At 44.0% G+C, this 22,054-nt stretch overlaps 1 protein-coding gene across 1 annotated transcript in view; it reads left to right on the top strand.

Moving 5' to 3' along the window:
* The first annotated feature begins 487 nt into the window (after positions 1-487).
* DIPK2B (divergent protein kinase domain 2B) overlaps positions 488-22,054 on the top strand; it is a 44,887-nt gene continuing 23,320 nt past the window's right edge. The window contains exons 1-2 of the mRNA XM_001490751.7: positions 488-1,114; positions 8,554-8,818. Of these exons, the coding sequence (XP_001490801.3) occupies positions 882-1,114; positions 8,554-8,818 (498 nt within the window). The 5' untranslated portion in view covers positions 488-881. The remainder of the gene's footprint in view (positions 1,115-8,553; positions 8,819-22,054) is intronic.

Below are 22,054 nucleotides of genomic sequence, written 5' to 3'. Positions count from 1 at the left end.
AGCAGGGCAATCCTGGGGCAGTTAAATCCCACCAAGTCAGGCCGGCCACTGAGAAACGAGGCAGGGTGGTAAAGGGAAGATGGATTTTCAGGCATGGGGTAGAGGGATGGACACAGCTGAGTGCAGTCAGCGGGCTCTTTCTGGTGCTCCCCTCAGCACATCAGAGGCCACTGGGCTCTCTCTCCTCTCTTCTCAGATCAGCAAGAGGAGCTGAAGCACGGACTAGCTTAAGTTTTTCTACTTCCTAGGCAGCAAAAAGGCTTTGCCTTTCAAATCAGTGTGAAACGTGCCACTTAATGGCCAGCAAACCGACCTCTACTTATTTCACAGCCAAATATGGTCAAAGCGAGGGAGGTACGGCTGGCTAAGGGGCAGGCCAAAATATCCACTGCAGAGGGGAGAAAAATTGGTGTGTGTGTGTGTGATCCATAGGGACAGATACACCCAGAATTAAAACAGTGGAGGGTGGAGGTCTGCAGGATCCTTTGAAACTCCCAGGTGGAACCCAGGTCGGACATACATCCTGCAGGGACCTTTCCTGTCCAACCAGGATATCCTGTGTTTGTCGAAAGGACTGCACAGAGAAGCCCTGACCATTGTCCTTCCCGAAATCTGCCAGTCAGCCCCTCCCCAGCCTGTGGCAGCCGCCCCAGGGAAAGGAAGAGTAACTCTGGAAACCGTGTTATCAGCATCCTCCATGGACTTCCTCACCTCTTCTCCAGCCTCGTTAGCCCCAAGCTCCTTAGCATCCTCAAACAGAAACCTCGAAGGCTGGGATGGGGTCAGCGCCCTGAAGCCAGCCCCCTCTCTTTTGCCAAGATCTGCCTCTGTGCAGCCCTGAGAGGGCAGCCAAAGGCTGCAGCTGGAGTCCTGAGCCCGAGATGGAGCCCTGGCTGGGACCTGAGGCTGCCGCCCTCCGCCCAGGCTGGCCTGCCCTGTTGCTGTGGGTCTCAGCCCTGCGCTGTTCTGTCTCCTCGCCGGCTTCTCCTTCTCCTTCTCTGGTGCCCCGAGTCAGAACCAGCTACAATTTTGGAAGGACTTTCCTCGGTCTTGATAAATGCAATGCCTGCATCGGAACATCTATTTGCAAGAAGTTCTTTAAAGAAGAAATAAGGTCAGAATCTCAATCAGATAACTCGGAGGGGCAAAATTCTGTTCCCTTCATGTGAAGATGTCCAGGCGTTTGTTGAAAATGAGTCAGGATATAATTTATGGGTGGGAGCTGAAGCAAAGTCATTTAACCATATGGTAATGGGTTGAAGTTGAGGTGGGGAGGAGGGTAAAATGTGAAGCCAAATTCCAGCCCTAAATGCTAAATCCAGTTTCCTTTTGAAGTGGGGGCTTAAAGTTTTCTTTTCCATGAGTAGAGTAGCCTGCGATTATTGAGTTTACCAAATTCATTTCTCAGAGGAGGAGGGAAATAAAATTTATAGAAAGTCTACTTTGTGACAGACATTTTAAAAGCTAGTTTTATTTACTCCTCACAACCATCTTGGGAGTTAGTGTTTTGCACCCATTCTTGAGATGGTGAACTGAGACGCAGCAAGATTAAGTGACTTGCCCAAGGTCATTACCTAGTAAGTGGTAGATCTGGGATTCAAACCAGGGCAGTTTGCTTCAAAGTTTCTGAACCAGTTTTCTGTTGTGAGATGTTGCCTTGATCAGAGGAAAACCCAAGTTAATAAATTATGATGTGATGCATGTGGCTGTCACTAAAGAATGGTATCACACACAGTCAATGAGCGTTTACCACAGCCAAGACTCAGCAGGTACTGTAGTGACATCGCTATAACTCTGGTCATTACCCTCCAGGGGTTCAGGAGGAGAGAGCCACGTTACAAACAACAATAACAATAATAAGGCCTGGTCTGATGCAGGCCAGAAGTGAAGTGTAAAGAACCTCCGGGAGCCTCAGGGAGAGGACATTAATTCCAAATGGGGACTAGAGAAGGGCTTCTCCAGGGGAAGACATTCTGAGCAAGGCCTTAAATGATAAACTGAAATTTAGTGGGAGGGGAAGGGCTTAAGGTGGAAGGATGAGCTTAAGGAAAGGCCCAGAAGTGTGGGAAGAGGTGAGAAGCACTTAGTGGTTGGAGCATGGGGCATATGTGGAGGTGTGGCAGAAGGAGGAGATTGGAAGGGTCAGATGGGGGATGAGGGGAAGGTGGCCCTGGATGCCATGCCAAGGAATTGGAACCTTAACCTCTGGGCCAGTGGTTCCCAGTCTTTTCAACACCAAAGACCCTGTGTAATAGGCCTCTTCTCCTCTGCCCTCCCCCAAGGACCTACCTCAGGCTTGTAAGATTTAGTGACCAAACAAAACGCATTAATTTACGATAATTTTATTTTTAATCTGTATTAACCAAAGACGTATTGGATTATGCAACTAAGTTACTAAACAGAAGTAACAAATAGAAAGTATCAATCAAAAATGTTGAACTTCTTTTGAGCATGGTAGATATTGTATGAAGTTGATGTGAACTTTCTCTATTAGGCCTATTTTTAAGGCATTTTGAATGTTGAAAAGTTGAAAGGCTCCCAACTGGGGAAGCTCTATTGCAGGGTGAGGGTGTTAAGGGACAAGATAAGGCCTGTGCTTTGACAAGATCTTATGGAAACCAGTATGCAGGATGGACTGGTGACACTGGCAGGGGCTACCAGACCAGTTCTCCTAGTCCAGGAGAAATGTCATCAGGAAAAAAGCAGGACAGGATGGATGCAAGCTGGTTCAGCTAGAGAGTCGTTTTGTTGACCAACTTGATGTGAGAGGAAGTAAAGATGGAGGTGTTGAAAGTGAACTCAAGATTCCCCACCTAAGAAATAGGGTGGAGAGGACCAAAAACACAGGTGAAGTGGGGCTGATGCCTTGGAGAAATGAGGCAGTGAGAATATGGACATAAGATAGGAGGGAGGGAAATTCAGGGATTCAACTGAAGAAGAGCTCCAGCTTCACATCCTTCTCCAGATAAGTGAACAAGGGTTTATGAATCTCACAGCTGACTCTTCACCAAGGGGCAATAGACGAAGTTTTTCTCACCAGGCAGGCATTGGCTGAAGTCAGGAAGCATTTCCCCAAATAGGTTTGTGTTCCAGTAGAGTTCAGGATATTACTTCACCCTCAGAATTCATTTTCCATGTGTGCCTGAAAGGGAAGTGTGCAATCGCAAGCAGGAAAGCACCAGGCGGGGCAGGTTGAGGTTTAGAGTTCTTCGTGTTGGAATGCACATTCCTCAACGCAAAGAAGCCGAGAGAGGCAGTGAGTGGTCTGGGGACATGGACTTGCTTATAGTTCTTTTCTCTATGTTGTAAATAACTTGTTCCTTTTGTGTGTGTGTGTGAGGAAAATTCGCCCTAACATCCATTGCCAACCCTCCTCTTTTTTTTTTCCTTGAGGAAGACTAGCCCCGAGCTAACATCTGTGCCAATCTTCCCCTACTTTGCTTCCACAGCACGGCTGGTGAGTGGAGTAGGTCCACACCTGGGATCTGAACCCATGAACCTCAGGCCGCCAAAGTGAAGCACGCAGAACTTTAACCACTCGGCCACGGGGCCTGCCCTGCTTTTTCCTTATTTTAAAAGTAATATCTGTTTATTTTAGAATTTTCAGGAAATATTGATTAAAAAAAGCACAAAATAAAAATCATGTATAATTCTTCCACCAAGAGATCACCCCTTAGTTAACATTTTGGTGTATATCCTTGACACCTTTTTTCTAAGTATGGATTAAAAGTTTTTCCAACAAAAATGTGATCATATTACGTATACTCTTTTGTAAACTTTTATTTAACAATATATTCAGGAACACCTTTCCACATTATTAACCATTCTTCACAATTTGATTTTTAATGGCTTCATGGTATTCAATTGCATCAATCAACCATAATTTATTAAAGGAATCATCTATGTTGAGACAACTAGGGTTTTTTTTTTCACTTTTGAGTATTATAAACAGTGCTATGTTGAACATCCCTGTGGCTAGAGTTTTGTGCACAACAGGGATTAATTCTTATGACAAACTCCTAAAAGCGGAATTTCTGGGTCAAAAAACATAGCAAATTTTTAGGATCTTGAGACATATATCCAAATGGAAACTTCTACCTATAGAGCTCGCTTCTTGCATACGCACAAATATTTAAGATTACTACCATTTTTACTTTGTATTTTTTCTGAGTTGAGCCCTTTTTTCAGACTTATTGGCCATTTTTATTTCTTCTTTGTTAAATTGTCTATAAGTTCACATCCTTTCCCTCTCCTTTCAATGGTGTGTTTGTTCATCTTGTCCTTGTTCGTCTCTAGACACTTCTCTACTTTTAAAAATGATGATGATGATACCTTAAGAGAAAGCCCATCCAAAACTCTCAGACATTTGGCTGAAATGCTATAGCCAGGCAAGTGTTAGCGCTCCAGGCCTGGTCTTCACTAAGGACTGGACAATGCTTGTTGCTCAGCAGCAAATGAAAGGTGAGCTTCCCAGGCTGGCTGGGTAGGCTGAAGACACGTGATTGGTAGATGGAAGTCACCTTTCCTTCATTTCCTTATCTTTTCTTTGGTGATAATGCTAATGATGAATCTGATGCTTCCCATACTCAACCATTGACCTTTGAATGTTTTCAGTACCAATTTTCCCATGCTTTCCATGTTGACTTTCAAATTCTGAACAAAAAAGTCAAAGGAAGCTAGAAAAATGAGTAAATCTGGTTGACATATTCTTCCTACTGAAAATATACCTATATGTGAAATCCTAAATGATCATACCAACTGGTATGGTCTCCCAGGATCTGATTGATCAGTATTTGTGTATGTGCAGATAACTGGTTGGGGTGGAGGGTCGGGGAGGGGTACTTAGTTGCAGTATTTCTGATCAGAATTGCTCCTAGAGATTCCCAGGCTCTTACTAGGATGGATACTTTACCTCACCTTCCTTACTGTACCCACATGGCCTCAAATCCCACCCCCCCACTCCAAAAGTCTTAAAGAATGCTTAAATACTTCTAAGTGAGGGATAGAGGGCTCATAGTAAAATAATTAAGTCATTAGGCTTCCTCTCGCCTTCCCTTCTCCCTTGCCCTTGTCTACCTCCTTCCCCTCAAAAGGTGATAGTAATTATTGCTCTAACTCATTTCCTCATATCAACTCAGAGGTCTTGGGAGCTGCAGGGCCCCAGAGCTTATGGCAAAAGCATCCATCTACACATTCAATCATCCGTACATGCACCCACCTATCCACCTACCCATTCATCCAGGCATCCCTCCACGCATTCTTCCACCCAACTATCACTCTGGGAATCCCATCTACCTAGCCCTCCATGTATCCCTCTACTCACTTATCCATCTATACATCCAAGCACCCATGCATCCATCCATCCAACTAAAATGTATTGGGCACTAACCTAGTCCCAAGGACTCTACTAGGCACTGAGTTATAAAGTTGAGGGGAGCCCAATTCTGGCCCTGCAAGAGTTTACTTTCTATGGGGGAGACAGAGACATAAACTAATGATTAAAGCAGAGTATGAGGACCATCAAAATGTCCTACACAGGGTGTCATGGGAGCATCTGAGAAGGAACCTATCTTAACTTGCAGATAAGGAAGTGAGGATAAGGTACCAGAAGAGATGGCACCTATCTGGATTTTAAAGAGTTGGGTAGGGATTATCCAGGCAGAAAAGAGGAAGAAAGCGTCTCAAAGAGATTAGCACATTACAAGGTGAGTGGAGGCCCAAGGCCCAAAACCACGTGGCTTATCCAAAGCTGGTCAGTGGTTTGGCGAGATCAAAGCAAGCTTGTAAGGGGAGCAGCAGGAGATAGGCCTAGAAAGAGCATTGTGAACTGCTCTAAGGAGTATGAACTGTGTCCTGAGAGCTTTAGGAAGACACTAGATGTTTTCAGAGTTCTGTGCAGAGCTGAGGGGTGAAGATGGAAGAGAGGCTAGAAATATTTAGGAAGGCATGTGTGCAGACTGAGTGATTGGAGGCAAGCATGAGAAGTTTACAGGAGAAGAGGGCATTTGATTCTCATTCCAATGCTGTCGCTCTCCCCCACACCTCCACCCTGCTCTCCATGTTGAGGGGCTGGGGGGGCTTGGACCGCACAACCTTTATGCTTCCTTCCAACTCTGGGAAACTATGATCCTGCTCGTCCATCTTTTGGCCCAGTGAGGAACTAAGCCAGTCTCACTTCAAACACGCCCATGATCTCAGTTCAGAAGGAGGGTTAGAACGCTGCCTCTGTTTTGTGGTTTTCCAAATTCCAGGATATCAACATTTTAGTGAATAAAAAGCAGGGCCCATTTTCTCACTAATTCTTCTAGTCAAAAAGTAGGTAATCAAAGCTGTAAGAATATACATTTTTCCCATTCAATGCCATAAATTGATTACCATTTTTAATAGGGGGACAGAGTGGCCTGTAAACCTGTTTATTTGTCCTCAGTTGGTCCTTATGGGATGCCTTGAGCCACTGCTGAACATGTACCAGGCATTCATTACAGGTCACCTACCAAGTCAGTGCTGTCCTCCCAGTAGTGCCTCCTCAGGAGGTGGAGACAGACAAAAAGGACAATGAGCTTGTCCTACAGGACAGGAAGCCCCTCCCCATGCCACTCCCACCAACTGGGAGACAAGGACGCCTGAGATCTGTGCCCCTCTGCCACTAATTGTTTGTGATTCTTTAGACAAGTCACCTTCAATTTTCTATCCTCAAAATATGATGGGGAAGGAGGCAGGGACAAAATAATCTTTAAGGACTCTGCTAGCTAAAACCCCTAATAATGTCACCAATCTGTTTCCAAGAGCTAATTCGTAAAATGAATGATAGAGGACTAAGCAAAATGCCACTTCCCCAATTCCTGGCTGTGTGACTTTGGGAAAATTTCTTAACTTCTCTGTGTCTCAGTCTTCTCGTCTGTATGGTAATAATAGCACTGACCACATAGGTTTGTTGAAAGATTTAACTGAATTAATACACGTAAAGTGTTTAGCAAAGTCATTCACATGCTTAAGTGTTTCACAAATGTGTGTTGCTGTTATTGTGATCTAAGAGAGCCACCTAGTTGTAAATCCTTAGTCACATGCCCCTGGTTGGGGGGAGGGTGGTTGAGCCCCATGAGCAAGAACAGCTACAGGAAATAGACAGACAGGCCTGCCTCAGGGTGCTGGCCCTTCCTTATCCTACCAGAAGGGAGGGCCATTTCCCATGGTTGTCCTGAAAATTCCAGTAAAATTGACCCTTTGCAAGTTTACAGTGTGTTGTCTTTTTAAATAGATGTGGGGCAATGTTCTTGAACAGAATTCTTTGTGCCTACTGCCATTGCGTTTGAACGGTCCTCCGTTGCAAAAGGGGCTTATTGACAGTTTCCGCTAGAGCACCTTTTTTTAAAAGCTTGCAGTCTCTTAGGGTAAAGGTGTTTCTTCTAAGTGAGAAGGCAAAACAGTCTAGGTTTTGGGGCTAATCAAAATGCTAATTCTTCCAAAACTCATTATCATGAGGTTGCCCAATAAAGGCCAATAATAAGAATCTAAAGATCCTTATTTAAATTAGATATATATGGTATGCTATAGGCCTAATTTTCATTTGCGGTATGACCCTCAACTATTAATAATAGTGAAGGTAAATGTTACCTTAGTGATTTTTCATATATAAATCAGAAGAAGATTTAACATTCTTCCCTAATGGAAATGTCCGCACACAGCTGAAGGAATGACTGGAGAAAAGGGTCAAGGGTGGGGCCCGGGAAATCGGCAGATGGTAACAGGCCAAAGCCTCTCCCCTGGACCGAGCAGGCCATTGTGTGGGATTACACACCTCCCAGATCCCAGGCAGCTTTGAGTTTGGTGACCATTTAGCAGCCACTGTTCCCTGAGACTTGGTTAGTACTGATAACTTAAATCTTTGGACTGAAAGCAAAATTGATGGGGCTGCTTGGGGCTGGATATGGAGAGGCAGTGGTCTCCCCAGTGCAGGCTCAGTAGCCTCTTCATGAACTGTGATTCCAAGACCCAGCTGATGGTCAGAGGGTGAGCAGTTTCTGGAACCAGTGTAGTTGGAAGGGGAAAGATCATGAGTTTTGCTGACAGACAGCCCTGGGTTTGCACTCCTGCTTGGCAACGTATTGTCTGACCTTGGGCAAAGTACTTAAGCTCTTTAAGCCTCAGTTTCTACATCTGTAAAGCGGGGGTGGGGTTTTAGGAGAACCAAAGGTCCCAGCATGTGTAAAGCTGCTGTCTTTACATGGAGTAGAAGTGCAGAAAGCCATGGCTAGTCCTTCTGTGCCAGTTGGGTAAAGAGGATAAAGTTTGTATCTGGCATGCACTTCCCTCATCTTTCCTGACAACACATATACACTTCCCTAAGTCTGAGAAAACGAAAACAGTCATTTCACAAAAATGTGTTTGGAGTGCCCCAGTCTAAGGAGGAGATAGATCAGACCAGGTGTTGCCCCCTGTCTCCCTGTTCCCGGGCTCTACTGGCTCTGGCTCTGGCAGTGCGGCTAGTCCCTGCTTAGGCCCTACTCCATCTCTCCAGCTCCCAGGCCGACCCTAAAAGGGCTATTCTTCCAGGTTTGACAACCGGCTGGCCTCCCACCTCGGACTGCCTTCCGGCTACTTGCCTTCTTACTCTGCAAATTACTCCGATGATTCCAAAACCTGGCGCCCTGTGGAGGTCTCAAGGCTGGTCAGCAAACAGCAAAACGAAATTTCGGACAGGAGAATCTGTGCCTTTGCAGCAGCCCCAAAGACCTGCAGCATTGAGCGCGTCCTGCGGAAAACGAGGAGATTTCAGAAATGGCTGCAGGCCAAGCGCCTCACCCCAGACCTGGTGCGGGTGAGTGTGCTAGCCATGGGGGGGGGGCGGGGGGGGGGCGCGGTGGAAGGGGAGGGTAATCCATTTCCATCTCACATCTCAGTCTGGGGAAAAGGAGTTGTGGTCTGTCTAATGTGAGACAAAACAATGTCATGAAACAGAGTGGCTTGTGACAAGACAGGAACTAAACAAGGTTTAGTTATAGGGACCCATCCCATTGTCATCCTCCATTCTCTCCCATGTGACCCTCAGTGACTATTCGGGAAACAGTTCCTAGCTGCCACTTCTGGTCTGAAGATCTGACAGGATGACCCTCACCAGCCCTCCCTCCTGACAGGGATTAGCTCACCTACAACCTTCTCAGGGGGCCTTTGCCAACCCCCAGACTGCACCCTCTCTTGGAAGCTCCCCTATTCATCCTGTTTCACGATCCAAAGAGCCCACTTTGAAAATCGGCTTCCTCGTCGATCCCCCACCGTAAAGAAGAGCCAAACCTCAGTCATTAGAGAAGCAATCTCTGAGAATACAGCTCTTCCTCCCCATCTGAGAGCTCGCCCCACTCCCACGAATGGGCTGCCCTTGGAACTACAGCGTATTGCCGGCGCCGGGGCTGCATTGGTCCCCTCCTTCACCATCGTCTCCGGTATCATCGTTCTTCATCCAAACCAGCACAGCCACGTACCCCCGCACACATCCCACTGCGCCCCTTGGGGCAGAAGATGCCATCTCAGAGGACTGAGGAGCTACTCACCTTCAGAAAAGATGGGAAAGAAGGGGCTCACTCCAACCTCCCGGCCATGATGAGTCTGGAGGACTTGAATTGGCCCCTCAGGGGGATGCCAAGGCTGCTTCTCATGCTCCCTGGGCCACTAGCCCCTTCACATGGGCACCTAAGTCTGCCTGGGTCACTTCTGAGTACCTCCCTCAGCCTCTTCGAGATGAGAGGCACAGAGCAAAGAAGAACCACTGGTCCCTGGATATCTCATCCATGTGACAAGACCATCTGACTTTCCTCTTAGGTTGTATGGACACTGCTTTGAAATCAGGAGGAGTAGAGTTGCTGGTAACATGGCCATCATCTGACACTGAGCTTTCCAGTGTGATCCTTTTGCACTCTGCACTCTATAAATCTCACTGGCGTGGAGTGGAGAGAGGAAGGCAAGCTGTTCCCAAGCCAGTGAGGTAGTGGCAGGACCCAACATAAGGATCTTGGAGTTTGTGCCAGAAGTAGAGGTTCAGGTGGGAAGAGCCACATGGGGGCTGCTCAACACTGGGCAGAACCAGAAGACAGATACCAAAGCCCACACCATGGTCCACACCCCAGGTGTAATCCCTCTGCACCTCTCTTTCTGTGTCTGCAGAAAGACCCTCCATACACTGGCCTGGGTCCCTGCCATCTGCCATTCATAGGCTGGCCACATCTAGTACTGAGGCATGGGAAGGAATAATATGAGACCTTTTTTGCTTTGCCTCAAATATGTGCTCAGGAACAAATAGAAATCCTTAGGAAGAACAAAACAAGATACACAAGGAATTGCTTCAGAACCCCTTGAACATCCCATCGCCTCTGCCTGCCCCCATCATCGTCAGCTCCACACTGAAGGGCACAGTTCCCCCAAGGCACTGGCTCAAGACTACCTCCGCCTGGGACCTGGACAACATACCAAAGGACAGAACTTCCTGGTGCACAGGATACATTGAGATGCCACAGAAAGTGGCTAGATTGGCCTTAGGCTTTGAACTAAAGAAAACTTCCTCTTTCCTTCATCTTCTAGACACGTCCATAATAACCACACAGTGGAGATTATCTCAGGGGTCCTAGCAAGTCCAAAGCAACCTGCCAGGTGAACTACCTTGTCACCTACCTTGATGAGTATAGACATTGCGATATAGGCAAAAGATCCCTGGGGCCTGGAAACTGTGGTTGAGTCCTGGCTCTGCCACCAAAAGCTGTGGCAGAACGAGAAGGAGCAGAGCTCCAGGAAGAGCAGAGAGCTTACAGTTCCTCTGTATCCATTCAACAAGTTTCAACGCTGTGCTACATCCTGGGGACACACAAATGAATCAAACACAAGCTCCACCCCCAGGAGCATGTGGCCCAGTGGTGAGGACAGACAAGAACACAAAGCAATGCAGTGGATGTTATGAAGACACTCTGTACAAGGACAGACTATTGACTTGGGTCCTTCACTCGCCAACCGGTTGACCTTGCATTTAAGCCCAGGACTTCCCCACTCTGCTCCGACGTTCCTCCTCCAAAAATGGGTTGGGGGGAGGGCTTCTGGATGATCTCAAAGACCCTCCCAGCTCTGACGTTCTTTGACTTGATATGACTCTGCTTCACTTATTTAACAAATCCTGATTGAGCGCCTACTATCACCAGGCCCTGTGCTGGGTGCCTTGATTTCCTGTTTCTCAAAAGGCAGCAAATGGCGCCTGCTCTACCTGATTCACTCATCCTAATGAGCTTATAGATATGAAGACTCTTTCAAAAAAGCCCATTGTCATAGAAATGCCTGGCAGCATTATTGTAATACGAGGGTCTCTTTCTTCAGTTTGTTGTGCTAAAACTTTCTCCACCGGCCTTGTCATCTTGCATTAACACACAGATAAACAAGCTTTCTTTCTGCCAAAAATGCCTCCATTAACAACATCCAGTTAAGACACAGCCAAAGCCATCACCATTTTCACTTTCCCTTGACCCTCTCCCAGCCCATCTTTTTATCCTCACCAGAGATTTTTCCTTTCCTTATAAAAAACAGAAAGCCATCAGCAGCCATTTTATAAATTCTGGACAAACCCATTCTTCTTCCGTCCACCAAGCTCAAGGTCATTGCCATCCCATTTTGGCACCATCTCCTCCCTCTCCTGTTCTCCTTTCCAGAGACCCTTCGCCCTTAGGATTCACCAGCATGCCCAAGATGCTCTGTACCCTTTCCCTTCCATGCCCCAGCCAGGCAGCACTCAAACTCCTGCTCTTTTCTTCTTAGCAAAACTCACCTATCAGACAGTTTCAAATAGATTCATCATCACCAAAGTGGGGGGAGGGGGACACCTATCTACCTAAGAGAGTTGAAAACAGGTGTTTAAACACAAACTTGTATGTGAATGTTCATCGTAGCACTATTCATAATAGCCAAAAGGTGAAAACAACCCAAATGTTCATCAACTGATGAATGGATAAACAAAATATGTTACATCCATACAATGGAATACTATCCAGCCCTAAAAAGAAATGAAATACCAATACATGCTACAACATGAATGAACCTTGAAAACATGAAGTGAAAGAAACTAGACACAAAAGGATGTATATTGTATGACTCTTTATAGGAAACAGCCAGAATAGGCAAATCCCTAGGAGCAAAAATCAGATCAGTGGTTGCCAGGGGCTGAAGGGAAGGAAGAATTAGGAGTGACTGCTTAATGGATACAGAGTTTCTTTTTGGGGTGATGAAAAAATTCTGGAATTAGATAGTGGTGATGATTGCACAACCTTGTGAAAGAACTAAAAGCCACTGAATTGTACAACTTAAAATGGTTAAAATGATGAATTATACGTTATGTGAATTTTATCTCAATTATATAAAAAGAAGAAGAAGCCATAAAAAACTTCCCCAATCTTGTGACTCCATCCCCTTAGAGCCCTGAGAGTTGATGGGCAGCAAATCTAATAATTTAATTCACTAATTCACACAACAATGTTAACAGCTAAGAGCATTTCACTGTTAGGCCTCCCAGAAACCATTTGCTTGTAAGGCCAATATTGTAATGCTTCCACTACCCCATCCCATGACTACCTGAGACCTTCCAGATAGACCCCTGCATTCCTCACCCCACTAAACCCAGATGTGGCCCCAGAATCCTTCTCAACAGTGTTCCAAGCAAGCAGCCTCTGCCATGATCTCAGCTGGAACACGAGGTAGAATCTATTTCTGAGTGACCGTTTGTCCCAGATTTCCCCAAACAGCTCTGCCCTATTTTCCTGATAACCTGTCAGATATGAGTCCTAATTTCTAGTTTGAAAATAATGATATTTCTCAATTTGTATGGGACTTTCAGAAGCCAACTGGAGAGAGGTTATAGGATGGATGGTACAGAGACACCACATCCTTCAACTCATACCAAATGGCCCAGTGCCAACTCAGCCAATCATTTGGGCCACATGACACAATGGGTTTTCTCTGATTTTCTCAAGAGCCACTTCCTAACAGGGATCTAAGCCAGGGCCCTCAAGTGTGTGTATTTGTATCTGTGTGCGCTGGTGTGTGTTTGGAGGAGGCAAAAGGGGCCACAAGGAACTCACAGGTTTGCTCAGAGAACTGGCAAGGCAGAGGAGAGAGGAGAAACAATCAAAGAAAATTGAAGGCAAGAGGGATCTGACTGGTGTAGGGACCTTAGAACCTTGGCTGTTAGTCCTGCTTATGGATAAATACAGTCTTCTTGGATGAAAATCCCCAGTAATCACCATCAGAGGCTGAGCCGGGAAGTCCGTGGCTCGCCCCCTGCAGAGCCGAGTGCAGCTTTGTATTAAGGATACTCCCTTGAGCCTCAGGCAATACACTCAGGCAAGGGGCTGCAGAGGAGGCGGGACAGGACCAGGAATCAGCAAGAGGGTGAAACAATGCTGTGTGCACATCTATGTGTCTGTGGCTCTGTGTGTGCGTGTGTGTGTAGCACTTACGCTAATAAAACCGTGACTTTTCTCCTCTAAAAGTTGCATTGTTCTGATGGGAATATCCCATAGCCTAAATTACTAGCTCACAAATAGAACCACAGCCAAGAACACCACCCAGAGTTTATCACGATGTATTTGTTCGCAAAACCACAAAGAGGGCTTCCTCTGCTATTATGCCAAGCACAAAAAGGCAACTGCCCTCAGCAGCACGTGGCTAATCAGAGGAAAACACATATCCTCCATTGTGCCCCTCTCCCAGCCTCTCAACTACCAGCCACTTCTGACATTGTTCTAAACACAGACCCTGTCTCTTCCTCATGTGAGAATGGGCTCCATGACCGTGGTGCTTTTTCTCCCACTAGATGGCAGTATAGAGTGCTCAGGGAGCTTTGTTTAAACAAGGATGGCTGGCAACTTTACTTTCTCCGTCTGAATTATTTTTTTAAATTGATGGAATAAGGAAAATAAGCAAATTAACCAAAATGTAAGTTAGCTATTTAACCAGAATATGGATTTAGAGGTAACTACCAAACAAAGTTTACTTTTGCTTAAATTTAATTCAAAAATATTTAAGGGGTATTTACAGGACATATGCTCCGCCCTAGAAGGATATATGAGTGTCAAGACAAGGTCCTTGCACTCTGGGAGATGACACCCCACTGGGGGAAACAAGCCATATTCGATTCATTCTGCTACAAGAAAGGTTATGATAAAGTGTTTGAATGAAGATGGAAATTTTATATTGGAGTCACAGCTAGTTTTCAGACTGTAAATATTTTAATCTCTCACAGGCTACCAGGTCAAGGACCTTTCCAAAAAGTTGCATTCATTTTTTTAAAAAAAATAACACGGCTATACTGATGCTGAAAAAGAAAAACAGCTGATTGCTGGCTGTACCATTTTCACACTCATCGAACATCGGAGTTAAAGATGAAATGACTATTAGTGGAAAAGTAAATTTAAGCAACTAAAAGTGTCTCACCAGTCCCACAGAGGACAGTATTCCCAAGACACCAGCACACACCCTCTGGCTGAGTGGTCTTTGGAAAGCACAGCCCCTTCAGAGGTCCCTGGTGACCATGAGCTCATGAGACCTTGCGCCTCGTAACCCTTGAGAAGGAGTCATGGTGCTTCGTTTGTTGCCCATGGGAGTTTCAGGAGCCAAGTGGAAAGAGATTATGGCATGGATGCAAGCTCCGCATAGCCCACTTTCTCCTTCCAATCATGGAATTGATGAGAGTTGAAATAACTAAGACTTTGAATCATGGGATTTGTTTAGGGTTAAAACCACTGAGACTTTGTCACCTCAGCATTTGTGGCAAAGGGATTATGTGGAATGGGACAGAGACCAACCTATTAATTTCCAGGCCTCCATTGTATCACAGGCTAATAGAAAAGGGACTAATAGATCACCCAGCCTAAAATGGCTCCTAAATTATTCTCTACGGATCTCATGAGTAAAAAGGAAACATCGAAATTTTCCCCTGCCTTGACACAGACCAGTTGGGAAAGAAAAAGGAGGCAAGAGAAAACTTGGAGAAGGTAGACAAGATGAGTCACTGGTGGTTCCTTGCCAATGAGTCTCAAATGCAGAATAGAGGTAGTCCCCAGCCAAAGCATCACTGAAGCCTGGATAGCATCAAGGCAGACCATCCAAAGCACCCCTCACCTTTATGGGGCTCTCAGCTTTCCCTGAACTTAGATGTTAGCCAACCAAGCTCTCTCTTAAAGAAATCAAGACATACTTTGTTCTCGCTACTATTTCTTCCTTTGCTATCTCACTGTCCCTATTCTGATGTATTCGGGAACAAATGCTTTTACTGTAGTGTGACTTGACTCAGAGGCCTGGGGATTGGCTGTGCCTCTACATATGTCCACATAATATGAAGTAAGCAGAGGTTAAACTATGTAGTATATAATATGTATCTATAAAGATACTCATTTGAAAAAATCAGTGATAGAACTAATTGATATATTGGTTAATTCTAAAAACTGTTTAATAAGGCCATAAAAGCTCTCAATAAACTTTAAAAAGTAGAAATACCAAAGACTATTTTCTCTGATTAAAAAGCAGTAACATCAGACATTAACAAGAATAGAAAGGAGAAAACAAAAACGAAAACCTACCAAACCTGGAATTTAAAGACATTATCTTTTGAAACACAGAGCAAATAACTGAAATTGTAATCATATCAAGAAAATAACAATGATGAAAACTCTACATATCCCCAATCTATGATTTAACCTTTGCCAAATCACAGCTCAGAGGAAAATTGGAAATCAAGCCAGTGTTGTGTTAGGCAGCTGTCAATACAAGTTTGGTCATTAATGTGGAGGAATAATACAAAAAGACATAAAAATGGAGAATTACATGTCGATTTGGTCCTAACATTAAAAAGCAGACCACAGGGCAATATATCAATTTGTTAAAGATCAAAATAGATTTCTACCCACTGAACCATACATATGTCATAAATTCTTGGGGCTGAAAGAAGCTTGAAAGCTCACCAATTCAAACTCTCAAGATGTTTGCATCCTTTGTCCTACCATGCAGTGACAGGAAACTCACTACCTTCAGAAATAGCCTATGTATTCCTTCTTTGAACCAAACAGATCATTAGAAAATTCATCTCAAGTCTGTCTTCTTGTAGCCTTCACTCATTTAAATTATTAAATTATTTCTACTTCTTGGAGTTACATATGACATTTCCCCCTCCCATACATTCACCTCCTAAACCTTGACTTCTCAATCTAAACATCCCCAATTCTCTTTCCCATCTTGGTCATCCCCCTCATATTAATACATACTAAAAGTTGTGTCAACTAAAACCCCTTCTGCAGCTAGATTTTAGTTTTCAAGAACAGGACCTTTTATTTATCCTGTTAAATATGATCGTCTTAGATTAAATCCATTACGCTAGCCTGTCAACTTGATTCTGTGACTTATCATGGTTACTATCACCCCAACTACATATCATCTTCAATTTTGATAGATGCAACTTTTTGTCTAGGTCCTAGTCATTAATAAAAATGTTAAACAGAACAGGGCCAAAGAGAAAGGCTTCTTACTCTATGGGGATTAATCCATCAATTGTTAGATAAACTCAGTTAACCAATTACTAATTATCTTAATTTTCTATTCAGCCAAAATCTTACTTCACCATCTCCTTTATAGAGTTATCATGAGAGTTACTGTTGAATGCCTCACTGCAGTCTGTATATGCTAGGTCTATTGCATTTCTCTGATTAAAAATCAAATAATCAGGTCATAGAAAAAAAGTTGTTAGTCTAGAACGATTTGATTAAATGAATCCTCAGTAACACTTAGGATGATCACTTCCTCTTCTAGAGGTGCACAAATCATCCTACTAATAATCTGTTTTAGAATATTTCCTGTGATCCAGGATTAGTCCGCTAATCACTAGTTCGTGAAATCTACCCTCTTCCTCCTTTGAAGATCAGAAATGGATGTTCACGCCTTGTCTGGTCTCTACTTTCACTGCCCATGGTTCAGCAATGTTGTTTATAAGGTCTCTGTGAATCTTCCAGGTGGAAAACTCATTCAGAACAGTGAAGGATTCCTTTACACATTCTGGCTTCCCATTCCTGTTCACCACTTTTTGCTCCACCCTTTTCAGACCAAAGGCCCAACACCTAGCAAGAAAGACAAGCAAACATCAAGAATAAATATTGGGCCTTCATTTTATTATCCACCAAATTATCCCCGTGGCCCTACTCAAAAAGTCTTTAGTTTCTTTTTACTCTAAACTTTGTAAAATACAGATATTTTTAAAGTTTCTAAGTCAAAGTATAAATTACATACTTAAGTGCACAAATCTTAAGTACATCGCTAGATAAATTTTTACACATGTGCTCATTCATGAAACCACCATCCACGTCAAGATACTGAATGTTTCTGGCCTCTCAGAAGTCTCTTTCATGTCCCTTCCCTAAAAAGATCCCCTCCAGGGGATTAGCTTGAGACTATCCTGGTTTTAACACTGAAAGTCTCACATCCCGGGAAACCTCTCAGTCCCAGGCAAACTGGAACAGTTGATCACCCAACACCCTCCCAATGGTAACCACTATTCCGACCCAGGTCACCATGAATTCGTTTTGCCTGGTTTTGAACTTTATTTAAATGTCATCACACAGTCTGTACTCAACATGTTGTCATGCTATTTATCCAGGTTGTTACATGAATCAGTAGTTTGTCTTTTCATTGCAGTATAATATTCCACTGTATGATGATGTCACAATTTATTCATTCTACTGTTGATGAATGTTTGGTTTGTATTTAGTGTGGGCTATTGTGAATTAAAGCTGCTGCAAGCATTCTTCCATATGTCAGTTGTTGGACACAAGCGTACAGAAGCAAAGCTCCGGGGTCATAGTATGTAGCTAGGGGTGGATTTAGTAGACACTGCCAAACAGTTTTCCAAAGTGGTTGTACTGATTTCCTCCTATAAGCAATGGAAGAGAGAGTTCCACTGTTCCACATCTTCATCAACACTTGATATTGTTAGTTTTTTGTTTTAGTCATCTTAGTAGGTGTATAGCAGAATCTCACTGTGTGGTTTGAATTTGTATTTTTCTCATAATAATAATATAGAGACCCTTTTCATGTATTTATTGGCTGCTTTGATTTCATCTTTTGTAAAGTGCTAGCTTAAGTTCTTTGTCCATTTTTTATTGGGTCATCTGTCTTTCTTATTGATTTGTAGAATTTATATTCTGAATAAGAGTTTCTTCTTTTTTTTGGTGAAGAAGATTGGCCCTAAGCTAACATTTGTTGCCAATCTTCCTCTTTTTGCTTGAGGAAGATTGTCCCTGAGCTAAAATCTATGCCAATCTGCCTCTATTTTGTATGTGGGATGCCACCACAGCATGGCTTGATGAGTGGTGTATAGGTCCAAGCCCAGGACACAAACCTGCAAACCCCGGGCTGCTGAAGCAGAGTGCATGAACTTAACTGCTATGCCACTGGGCCAGGTTCCAGATATAAATTCCTTATTGGATATGCATATTACAAATATCTTCTCCCAGTCCATGGCTTGCCTTTTCACTCTCTTAATGGTATCTTTTGATGGACTGAAATTCTTAATTTCAATGAAGTCCAATTTATTGATTGTCTTATTTTAAGGTTGATATTTTTCACATCCTGATTATCCTGTGGTCATAAAGGTATTCCTCAGTTTACTTCTAGAAGCTTTCCTGTATTATCTCTCATATACAACTCATTAATCTTAGGTTCTGCTTTGCCCAGTTTAGTATTAAATCCAGTCAATAAGTTCTTAATTTCAGATACTGAATTTTGTATTTCTAAATGTCCATTTGATTTTTTTATAGATTTTTTATAGATCCTCTCTGTTGAAATTCTCTCCTTTTCATTAATTTTGTCTGTCTTTTCCTCTGTTTTCTTAAAATCTTAATCATGTTACTTTGAATTCCCTATTTGCTAACTCTAATATCTGGATTATCTGTGATTCTACTTCTGTTTCTGTTGGTTGTTTTCTTTTTTCATGATTATTAATTAGTTTTTCTTCCTTCTTCACATTTTTTATTGTACACTGGATTTTAAGGATAATACACTGTAGAGGTTCTGAATTATGTTATCTTTCTCTAAAGATTGTTGAGTTTTCTTCCAGCACCCAGTTAAACTGATCACAGATCACCTAAATCTAGGCTTTCTCAATCTGAGAGCTGACATTTTAGGCTGGATCATTGTTTGTTGGGGGATGGAGTGGAGTCCGTCCTGTGCACTGTAAGATGTTTAGCAGCATCGCTGGCCCCTACCCACTAGATGCCAGGAGCACCACAACTCCTAGTCATGTCAACCGAAACTGCTTCCAGATGTTGGCAAACGTCGCCCTGGGCAGAAAAATGGCCCCAGCTGAGAATCTCGGCCTTCATTCTGTTGAGGCTGGTTTTAGACTTGTGGGTGCAGGTCTCTTTCAGTTTTGCCTTTACTCCTAGGACATGGTCCTTCTGGTAGGACACGATGATAGATCCTTGCGGTGGAACTTGACACTTACTACTGGAATGTGGACTTCCTGAGGTCCACCTGAAAGTCCAGGGTGCTCACTAAGATGTCTACCCCAAACTCCAACTTCCGTCTTGCCGGCACTATGTGGCCTCTGAAATCTCTGCTCAGCGATACAGCCTTCTAATGTGGTTTTCTGCGAAGCCTCTGGAGTCCCAGTCTGCTCCTCTGCAGCTTAGGAGTTGGCCAAAGACCTGAGGGGAATTTTTACACGTATTCTGGGGGCTCTTTCTCTGTGGCCCCCCAGATGCAAGCTACTCTGGCAGCCTCAAACCCTGATCGCTGTTTCCTCTACCTAGCAAGACCCTGCACTGCAGTTGGAAAATGCCCTCAGGGAAAAAGATAGTGTGAATATGGGGCTCAGCTCACGTGCATCCTTTCTCTCAAGGATCATTGCTCTGTGTTGGTCATGGTCTAATGCCCAAGAACAGTTGTTTTATATATTTTGTGCAGGTTTTAGAGCTATTTACAGCAGAAGGGTAAGTCTGATCCCAGTTATTCTGTCAGGACCAGAACTAGAAACCTCAGAATGATCTACTCTCCAGGAGAGAAAAAACTGGTGCTATTGCATTCAAATATCCAAATCCTAAATATAACTATTAAAGCCATCTTTCTTGCTTTTGAAAATCTCACCTTATCCTAAAAAGCTTTGGCATTTTGGTTACTATTTCAAGGCTGAGGAAAGTGTGGGGAGTACCCATGGCTTTCAGCCCAGCACACATGAAAGGATCCAAGCCTGGCATGGCAGCCAGGGGAGAATCTGACTTAATAACATAGAGCAGACCAGAAAAACACTTTCTATAGAGCACGTGACATTGATTTTCTTTCTTTCTTTCTGTTTTTGCCTCTCTGACCAGACAGCGAGCTGCTTGAGGGCAGGGACTGAACCTTATTCATCAATGTCTTCCCTCACACATGTCTGATGTGGAGTAGACACCTTGTAAATGTTTGGGAAATGAAAAAGTGATAGAATCAGTGAATGGATAGGACATCATTCACCACTCACTATTCACGGCTTCAGGGTGACTCTTGATCCATACCGGTGCCAACTCTCAGGTCAGCTCTAAAGGCCATTGGATTTCAGTCTGTGAAAGTCCTATCTTTCCCCAAGAGAGTGTCTTTACTGGCCCGACTCAGGAGTTAACAAACCTGAAAGTCCCATGGTTTCTACTCCTTGGAACATGATTCTTGATACTAGTGATGTTCACCTGATTTGAGTGAGGAGGGATGGTGACAGTTATCCACTGACATTCTCCAGGGCTTGATCTCTCCATAGCTATCTTGGAAAAGAGACAACTGAAGCATTTTGACCCAGCGCAGGGGAGGAAGAAGTAGATGGGGAGCCTCTTCCTCAGGAGGACAAGGGATGGTTCCTCCAGGGGTTGCCTGGTAAGCTGGCCCAAGCACTTCTGAGCACTGTGCTTCAAAGGGAATGTGAGACACCAGAAGGAAAGGTGAGGGGCAAAGGCCAACTGCCTTTCCATCACTATTTCTCCTAGGGTCAGCACTGCCTCCCTACCAAGAGGCTTCTGGGAAGGTCAGTGGTCCAGAGTGATGCTGTGTCTAAGGCCCCCAAAATGGCACTGGCTGCAGTGGAGACTTTCTGCACACGATCATTTATTCAGATTCAGCAGTACCTGTGGCACTTTCCAATTCTGAGGACAAGACAGTGGACAGTATGTATGTCTTTAGGGGCGAGGGGTCTCTAGAATATAAACAACTTTTTTATTAACCAGCAAATATAACTACCTCCTAGCATCTTGAGATTGGCACTTTCTTTCCATCCTAAAACTATAGTCCTTTCCTCAGGGTTCCGGGTCTAAGGAACTCTAGATGGGAGGCTACTGATTTTTATATGGCCAGATGGCTGCAGTAATGTGTGAAAAGTCATGGGGCTCATCTCATTCGTAACAGTCATTGTTCTTGGGTCCATCTGATCTCTCTGTCTCCCCTGAAGTCCTGCCCTGGCCCAGTGATGAATAATCCATGGCCTCCCCTTTCAGTTGTCTGTTTCACCTTAATACCTCAAGCCCTCGCAGCTCAGAAGGCCATCTGATTGCCTGAGCGTGTTTTCCTGCAAGTGGTCCCCGTGACAGACATCCTTCCCTCTGCGTAGTCCTCCTGGCTATGCACAGTGAACTTTTCTAACCAAGTCCTTCTTCTACACGACACCCCCAGCACCTCCGCATCCATTGTGACATGGAAAGGCACCACTTCTGGCCTGCTTCAGAGAGACTTGGGGCCTGTCTCCTTGCCTCTCACTTTTCCTTTCTCAGACACATCCTCAGCCTAGCCACCTGCTACCTTCCCAAAAAAACAAAGCTTTCCTTTCCTATTCAGTTTTTAAATTGTATTTTTAATCATCAAAATAACATATACCCACTATAAACATTTATAAAGTATATATTTTTTAAAACCCACAAGAAAGTAGGGGAAAAGATCACATGACCCACCACCCAGAGGCATTTTTCCTTCTAGTCTTTTTTCTCGTCATGTTTAAAAATAAGTTGAATAATTATAAGTTGAATTAGTTGAA

Source organism: Equus caballus, chromosome X, assembly GCF_041296265.1.
Source record: "Equus caballus isolate H_3958 breed thoroughbred chromosome X, TB-T2T, whole genome shotgun sequence".
NCBI lineage: Eukaryota > Metazoa > Chordata > Mammalia > Perissodactyla > Equidae > Equus > Equus caballus.
Note: the sequence above shows the minus strand (reverse complement) of the source record. Positions and strands in the feature narration are given on the sequence as shown.